At 33.5% G+C, this 9,040-nt stretch overlaps 1 protein-coding gene across 2 annotated transcripts; it reads right to left on the reverse strand.

Moving 5' to 3' along the window:
• Positions 1-1,238: 1,238 nt before the first annotated feature.
• Positions 1,239-8,533, reverse strand: LOC130741130 (amino acid transporter AVT1A-like). 2 transcript variants are annotated; one of them, XR_009021127.1, is made up of 13 exons: positions 8,248-8,533; positions 7,469-7,722; positions 6,859-7,073; positions 6,429-6,452; positions 6,156-6,336; positions 5,861-6,074; positions 5,634-5,769; positions 5,513-5,536; positions 5,267-5,408; positions 3,739-3,810; positions 3,032-3,075; positions 2,333-2,395; positions 1,509-1,529 (listed from the first exon to the last, which is right to left on the reverse strand). XR_009021127.1 is itself a non-coding variant. In XM_057594301.1 (12 exons), the coding sequence occupies exons 1-12, from the start codon at positions 8,433-8,435 to the stop codon at positions 1,437-1,439; spliced, it is 1,578 nt and encodes a 525-aa protein (XP_057450284.1). In that variant the 5' UTR covers positions 8,436-8,532; the 3' UTR covers positions 1,239-1,436. The 2 variants fall into 2 exon arrangements, 1 of the variants encoding a protein (XP_057450284.1); XM_057594301.1 differs by lacking the exon at positions 3,739-3,810 and having other exon boundaries at positions 1,239-1,529; positions 8,248-8,532.
• Positions 8,534-9,040: the final 507 nt, after the last annotated feature.

Genomic DNA, 9,040 nt, shown 5'->3' on the forward strand with positions numbered 1-9,040 from the left:
GATAGTGATGAAGAGCTTTCAAGGTTTTTCTTAGCAACGGTGTAAGGTTGAAGAAGAAGTGGAAGTGAGAAAGTTTTTCATCTATTTATAGACTTTTGGGTAAACTAGATGAATGGCTGAGATCATATCGGATGCCAAATGTTATTAAATTGAGTTGACAAAAGAATCCGTTTGAATTCTTAGTGGGGTGTAGCGGTTTTGTTTTCATGATTCACCTAGGTAAACGTGTCTAACATGATTGGACATTTATGGTAGTGGAGTAAGGTGGAAGTTATTAAAGAACAAAAAGGACTTTTGATATGACATGAGCAAAAAGGTATAGATTGACTCCTAGTGTTAGTCGAAATTATTCGATATAAAAATATCATTTTTCTCATAATGGTATAAGGTGTCGAAAATATGATATTTTGGGGGGCATCTGTTAACTACACATTCGAGATAATTTCGACTTATAGGAAAATTCGATTACGAATGATGGAAGTCGAATGCATGAGGTATTGGGCGTAAGAATTGCTAAGTGTCAGATGAAGTTGGTAACCAAGGTCGAAGATAATAAATAATTTTCGACTCAAGGTTTAAATTTCGATGCACGGGAAGATTTGATGTTAAGAGTCGTTTACTAGCGGCATGACGTAAAGGAGACACGTGTAGGATGAGAAGACGCTTCAGAGGACACTTGTAATTATTTCATGAGAAGACCGTTAGAAGCAGTTATGTTTTAGGTCTATAAATAGTGGATTTGTACATTAGATCGGGGTTCACGAATTTTCTTACTCGAATGTACTCAAAACGCTTACAATCGAACGCAATGATTACAAGCAAACTTAGAGGAAAAGAGTATGAATCTCGTGCAATCCTTGTACTTTAGATTCAATTATCATACATAAATAAAGTTTCAGAACTTGTTTCTTTAACTTTTGTTGAATTTATTCGTTTTGTTTACTATTCTTATTGAATTTTCTTAAGTTTTTACAAATTAATACTTAAACGTTTTCACCAAAGAACCCAAAAGGACTCGAATCCAGTCCCCAGATTGATCTTTGGATTCTCATATTTGTTTACCAAATTTTGGCATAAACACAAGTTATATGCTATTGTTGCAAACTAAATTAACCACTTAAATTTTCATTATAAACTTAAATAACTAAATAAGGTTCCATACATCTTAAGTAATGCTCATTCCATGACACTTAAATCAATGTCTAAAACACGTCATAACCAAAAAGCAAAGCACCAAATGACCTACCACAGGGTTAAGTATTTCTTAATTACTTAGCAACACAATTCCAAAACATACAAATTTTAGTAGAAATATCAAACCAGGAAATGCAATTTTTGGGAAAAAAGTCATATTATTACCACAAAATTCATTTGTCTATATTTGTGACTAGGTTGACAATCCATCATAATCATCCAATGAAGAAATACTGAAAGTTTTAATAACTATCTGCAATATTCAATATAGAGGAATATGTTCCAAGGAGTCCACAAATGATTCCCAGCACAGCAATTATGATACTCAGTGCAACCTAGCAGTACCACAAAAGAAAAACTTCAGTAAAATAGAAGGACAGCAGATACTAGGTAAGGGGATAGTGTTGCATTACTATTTATAAGTTGACTTATATTATGAGAAAAGAGAATGCAAATTAAATTTAAAGAAAAAAATACATAGGGTGGTTTCCTCTTGCAATAAATGAGAAGAATGTCAAAAAAAAGGCATTCATTTATTTGTCTTAGGTTATGAAATACTTACAACAAATAATGAAATATTAATTTTTGTAGTGTGTACTACAGCTTCACTACTTTCTCTTGTATTTGATGAAAGATTAATATTACATTTCAAACCAAATTAAATCTAACCAAGTACTATCTTTTACTATTTTTCTCTCTCTTGACTCTCAAAATCATCATAGTTAGCTTTGAAACCTTGCTATTGACTTAAACACTATTAAATGATATGAGACTTGAGGTGAAGTTATTGGGAATGGTTTCAACTTTATTTTATCTTTTCAAGTTCTAGAATAAATAGTAAGAGTTTCAGTGAGAGACATATCATATTTACACACACTCTTACGTTAGTTTACATTAACATGTTTTATATAATGGGAATATAATTTTTAATATTAAAGCAACAAATAGTGTTATTTAAACATCTCATATGGAGTTACCTAAAAATTAGAATTCAATACAAACATCAAGTCCGAAACTAAACTTTGTTAAATGTAAAACCTCTACCATAAAAATTCCATGAATTCTAGGATACTATGATAGAAAAATAAATAAAAATACAATCAAATATAAAATATGAGGTCAGTAGAATGATCGTTACCTGTGTATTCGAAGCCTTTTTCCCCACAATTTTTAGAAAGCATAAACTTGGCATTATCACGGACTGAAAAGTTAGCATTCTCAAAATTAGATAAGTTTCAATGGAGTTCCTTATAAAACACTGAAGCTATAACAATAAAGGAAAGTACAATGCACTATAGATGAATGTAGATCAAGTTTGCTTTTCCAAAGAAATAGAATGTAGATCATGTCAAATTGTTGCCAACAAATATTAAAGGTAGATCAAAGTTATATATACAACAAAAGAATTAGGAAACAATTGTATATGTATTATTCTCCAATCAAGAACCATCATCGGTCCATCAAAGTCAATCTCAGAAATATAGTAAACTCCAGAAATATTGGTCTGTCCTTTTCCATACAAAAATTAGAGAAAAGATTGGGGTAGTTACTAGTTCCAATTGTAGAAAATATGGTAACTACGTGGTAGAGCATGATGGGTTGATGTAATAAACCATCTATCTCTCCCTCGCTCTCGTTGTGTGTATAGGAACTGACTAATCTAAGCATAATTATTAGGTGAAAGTTTTTGAGCTTTCACCTAATAATTTGTGGTACATGTTATAAGCACTACTAAGCATAAGTTGTTTAGACAAAAGCACATGCATGATTTTAATTATTTATTTCTATAATAATATATATTTTCTCTCACACACACGTATAAAAGTGATTTTCTTACCACAAGAATGCTGAAGAGAGAACCAATTAAAGCCATCACAAGCCCTGAAATTAAAATAAAATGAGATTAGTCATATTGTTCATTTGACACACATTACCTTCATATTTAACAAAACTCTGTTATCAAACTATTTGATGTATATTTTTTGCTGGAAATAAATACAGAAAAAAGTAATTAGCTTTTCAAATGAGGTGAGAAGTACAAGTGGTACAACTGTCACAAATTTACACATTTCTGCAGTACTTGTGATACATATCTTCAAAAAATACATAACAAGCTATGAACCAATGAATCTGGCGGTACGATAGTAATCCTAGGCTGGTATGGTCTTTTGTATACTCCCCATGTCCTAACATGCACTGAATTAATCAGATATTTTTCAGCAATGAACTGAAAAATAGTGACTAGCTCTAGTTATAAAGTAATTATACTTATAGGAACATGTATGACTGTTAACAAGCTTAGAGGACAATGTACTTTCTCCTGTCAAACCTATACATGATATTTGCGGTCACCGGTTTAGAAAGTAAATAAGGTACGCTGTAGGATTTGGGAAAGGGAGGGAAGAAAAGAAAGTTTTCATTTTTAAATTAAGAGAATTATAAAATTCCTGTAAAACCTCTGCCTATGCTTTTGCATAGCCGGTTCTAAGCTCGGACAAAGGAGGAAAGTTGTATTAGGCTTTCGGCAGATAACGTAAAACTCACCGATATTTTTAAAATGGATCTGTCATCATATTGCCGACCTCAACTAGTTGGATAAGACTTCGGTTACAATGTCTATAAAAATAATGAAAGGATTAGCAATTTAAATTTATGTGATCTACCATTTTGTTAACTTATATTCTGAAAATTTAACAAATTGGGGAACATTTATTTGAAAAATGAAAAAATTTCCCTCTCTTTCTTTCCTCCAAAGTCGTCCATATGAACATACCCTTAAAGGCTTCAAAATAAAGCTTTTTATATGTTGAATTATCTATGTTATCGCAGAAGTTATTATACACTCCTGAAACACCATTCATTAAAATAAAAACAAGTTCAAGGAAAATTGATTAATTGAACCAAATAAGACACATGACTTGAAATTATGTCACTATAGGGAATATACATCAATTGTGGTAAAAGGGACCAAGTTCATGGGCTATATACTATGAAACAATTGGGTAGAGAGTAATGGATCGAAGATGAAGAAATAGACTCACATATCAGAAATGAGAGGCAACCTAAAGGATCAATTATGAAGAAGCCCTTAGAAAAAAGGTACTTTAGTGTTAAAAAGAGACAAATGTTTATCTAGGATGGTAGCACCCCTCAACTTGTGCCTAAGGCTCTCCATAGTAAGGAGAAAGATTTTATGTGGAGAGCTTAGGTCTAATTGCTAACTTCATAGGCTCATCTTGTGTACTGTGAGCTGGAGGTTCAGATTCTGAGAAAGAGGCTCTATGGAAGGCTCTAGTGGTGGGTCTACAGGTTTGTATGCTGGGACTGGGGTGGCTGAGGTGCTTGAATTGGAACCAGCCATCGCTGTTTTCACCATTGGTAATGTCAAGGTTCAAAGCTTTGAGCTCTGATACCTTGCAAGAGAACAGATAATATTTTTATTTTCTCTCATTAATTTAAGAACGACAGGTCTGCTAATTTATGCACAGCCACAGACTAAGAGTTGCTCTAGAATAGTAAAACAGTCAGATATAAATCAAGAGGAAAACAAGAAACATAACAAACACAAATCAATCACAACAAACAGGCTATCTCCTATAGTCTGATTCTGATTCAGATTTTATTATAATATGCTAAGAAAGCATCTATTACATGATTACTAGAAACTTACGACAATATTCAGCATATAGTTTAGCTAGGAATTGGCCAGCTCTACTTAGGTTAATCATGACAGTAAATTACAATATACTTAGGGCCAGCCGGGCAGATAATTGTAATACAGCATATATACAAGAAACTCCCAACCATCTATTTAGACAAATTTACTATTTCCTTAGATGGTTGGGAATTTCTTGTATATATATTGTATTATAACTTGTGATAGATAGATACATATGAAAGACACTTCTCCAGAGATTGAAAACTAAATATGACAAGAATCTCAAGTACACAAATAAATGCAAAAGAAATATGAATATCAATATATCGACAGAGAGCCAAATTATCTTGTTCTTGACTACATGAGAGTTCATATTAAAATCAATGTATTAAAGAAACAATGTCCAAGACTTACCAAAAAAGGGAATCAGAAAAGCAGCACAAACTGTAGATGCAACAAGTGTTGTTCTCAGAAGAATGAAACACCAATAAGTACTTGAAATTCTATCTGGCAGCAATTCCTCTAGACTCCTTGCCAGTGGATTCATCAACAAAGCATATGTGTTTACTATTAAGGAAAAGACGAATTAAAATGACTCCACAATTTGATCAAGCCATCTCCATTTTTACTTTCATAAACAACTACTCTGTGGCAAAAAGGATATTTAGTGAATGGGTTAATTACCTGAAAGAAGAGAAAGGAATGCCAAATTAGAATAAAACAATTTTTCCCTAGAATGAAACTATTAAAATATCATCAAGAGACCTAAAAAAAAACTTACTGTTGTCCACAGTGCAACTGTGGAAGCAAATGCACCGGGTGGCATATTCAATGTTATCTGAGACAAAGTGCTATCACCAAACATGAGAAATCCCACGACTGCAACGCTTCCATACATCAAAATGCACAAAATGAAACTGGATACAAAGAAATGAGTTGATGAATCAGAGATGAAGATAGAAGAAATCAGATATGTTTTTCCAGCAACAGAAAAGTTTGGCACCATACCATGTTATTACTGCGTTAGTAAATTGTCTTTTGTCGGCCATAGACTGGTATATATTCGGAAAAACTGAATGGCCTGCAAAACAAAAGCCATAGACCCCAAGAGCGAATGGAATGCCATTCAAATTTACCAATTGACCACTAGGATGGAATCCAACAGTTGTCCCAACACAAAATACACAGATAATGATGATTAATGTCGCAGCAATCCCCCCAGCTGCAGATTGAAATTAAATTTCCAATTAGAACATACTGAGTTGTGAGAATTGAAAACATAAGGAATCTAGCTGTAAAGAACCTGATAGATAAGAGATTATTCGAAGATCCTTCAACCATACAGTAGGGAGAATAATAAGTGCAGTCAAAACTCCAAACAAGTGCATGGAGTCTAGCTGTAAACTACCCAGATCTAAGGATGTTCCAGGAAACATACTAGAGAGGTTATCTCCTTCCAAGGTGATGAATTCCACACAATATGACTGCAACCATGCAAAGAGATCTAAAATATACAATGCAGAAACAAGAACGATGTATTTTCAGAAGAAACATTAGAAATGGTTACAGTACTTACATATAATTCGGTGTACAAAATGATCTGCATTAAACAACATTATCAGTAAACATTGATTAGTTGAACCACTAATTTGTGCATCGGCAGAAAGCACTATATCTCAGCATTCTTTCTCACTACTACACTAAGAATTAGGAAGAAACAACAAATAAAGATAAATCATTTTATGGTACATTTTTCCTGAGCCTTGACACAAATTAAAAAGATCAAAGATAAAAATCAACAAAAACTGACTATGATCTCTTTAAAGAACAGAACCAAAACAAATATCTAGCAAGAGAAAAATAGATTTTGAGGTCCACACAATGTCCAAAACTAGATCTGAAAGAGAGGAGTTTAAGCTAGGAAACTACCTCACGTAAATATAAACCCCGATAACAAGTATAGCACAAAAATATTCAATTAACTTAAATAAAGAAATAGAACTCACTGATACGAAAATACGACCATATCTTCCAAATGCAGCCTCCCCTATATCTGGGTAGCTAGTGATTCCTTCTTTGCTTTCAAAGCAGAGTCTCATAAGGTTGGCTGTGTAACAACAAATAATTGCAAAGAGCAGCATCAGGCCCATGCTCACCCACCCTGCTTGTTTCACTGTATAAGGTGTAGATAGAAGGCCAACTCCAGCCATCACATTAATCCCTGGCATGACACATCATAACCTCATAAACCAGGTAGAAATAGAAATTAAGGACGTAAGGTCAGATATTTGTGGACAGAATAAAACCCCCTAAATCTGTTTACAAAATTTTCAAACAAAAGAATCAACCTTGCCATCCCTTGTATTATTACGAGGTAAAAATACATAAAAATGTACGTATAATAGCAATCCTTGTTTTATCATAAATGGGGTAAGACTGCCCTGGCTTTGATTGGTACATTGTTTATATGTAGTTGTACCACTATAAGCCCAAATGTGGCAGATACATTGCCTAACTGGAGAATGCTTTTGCCTGCAGCTGAATTTAAGTGTTTACATGCACATATGAAATGAAATGTTCAAGGATACAGCAACAGGTTGTAATGAAATAACATACCATTGATAACTGTTTGAGTGAAGCTGCACCCGTACGAAATGGGAAATTCACCACTAATTTGTCTTTGCACTGAATCTTTATGCCACCATGTTGATTGAGTAATGCCTTCATGACCTGATAGAAAAGGAGTCTTTCCATCTATCTCTAAGTTGCTCTTTGAACGATTTTCAAAACTCGAATAAAGATAACTCGGCCCTCGTAGAATTGACTCAAAATTTGGAGCTGTAGCAATGGTGTAAGAATCTGTAGTCTCTCTGTGCAGCAACAATAACAAAATAAATATCCGAGATCACTCGCAATTCTAGCCAAGTCTATAACCTATTGAAGACGATTTCATGAAACGATTTTCCCTGCACAGTAAACCTAATATGGCCTCTTCACTTAGTCATCACATCAGTACCAAGAATTTCAAATTCCCTCATTCCATTTAGCCACAGTCAGGGGCAAATGTCCCCGAAGGATAGCTCAAGTGGTAAGAGTTATGGACATAAGGGTTGAGTGGAATGAAGGGCGAAGGGTCTAGGTTCAAACCTGAGGAGGACTAATTTACTAACATTACTAACAACTAACATTTGTCTATAAAAAAAAACTGAGCAAATGTAATAAAACCTAAGAAATGTGATTTAGGGATTTGAAATTTATATAGATACAATCAAGGAAAACAAGTTCTCTAGAAAATTTGAAGAAGCAAAACAAGTTCTCTGTAAAAGCTTAAAATGTTGAAATTATGATCAAGTTTTGAAATTGAAAGCAGAAAGATGAATGAAGAAGGATTTTACTTGTAACTTTGAGGCCATTGATGAGAAGTGAAAGACTCAGGCTGTGTTGTGCGATTCCCTTCATTATCACTGCCACCTTCATCGCTGCTACTATCACTCTCGAACTTCACCGCTTCAATATTATCACCTTCGTCGTCAAACGAAAGCTCAAGGTCTCTCTCGTTGCTGTTCTTGTTATCGCTGCTCATTGTTGCAATTGCACCAATCAGAAACGGTACAGTCCCTCCTCCCTCTCTCACTGCACAAGAAGATGAATTGTAGAATTTTGTTTTTTTTTGTGTATTGTGCCCAGGTGTTGTTTTGTTTTATACTCTCAGTCTCATGCGTAAGCGTATATTTCACACCTTTTGGCTTTTACTTCTTCCTTATTTTTCTATTTGCTTTTATTTTTTTAGTTTAATTTAAAAACAGTTTTACACTACCTACCAATTACACGCTCTCGTCACTATTATAATAAGCAAAAAAAAAATTAAGTTTTTAAATTCACTCAATAGATGATGTATCTAGTCTATAATAATGACTAAATACATCATTTATTCAATGAATTTAAAATGTTGTTTTTTTCTAATAAAAGTGACCGGATTGTGTACATCGTGTCATATGAACTTAGGATGAACAATACTTTCATTTTAAATTTTAATTTGGCAACGTCCTCGTAGGATAACTCAAGTTTTTAAGTGGTAGGAGTTGAGGGACATATAAATTGGAGGTCTAAAAATCGATTCTTGAAGATGCAATTTATTTTTCCGATTTAAAAAAAAATACTTATAATGTGAATTACCCTAAATAAAGT

The sequence above is a fragment of the Lotus japonicus genome, chromosome 1, assembly GCF_012489685.1.
Source record: "Lotus japonicus ecotype B-129 chromosome 1, LjGifu_v1.2".
Lineage (NCBI taxonomy): Eukaryota > Viridiplantae > Streptophyta > Magnoliopsida > Fabales > Fabaceae > Lotus > Lotus japonicus.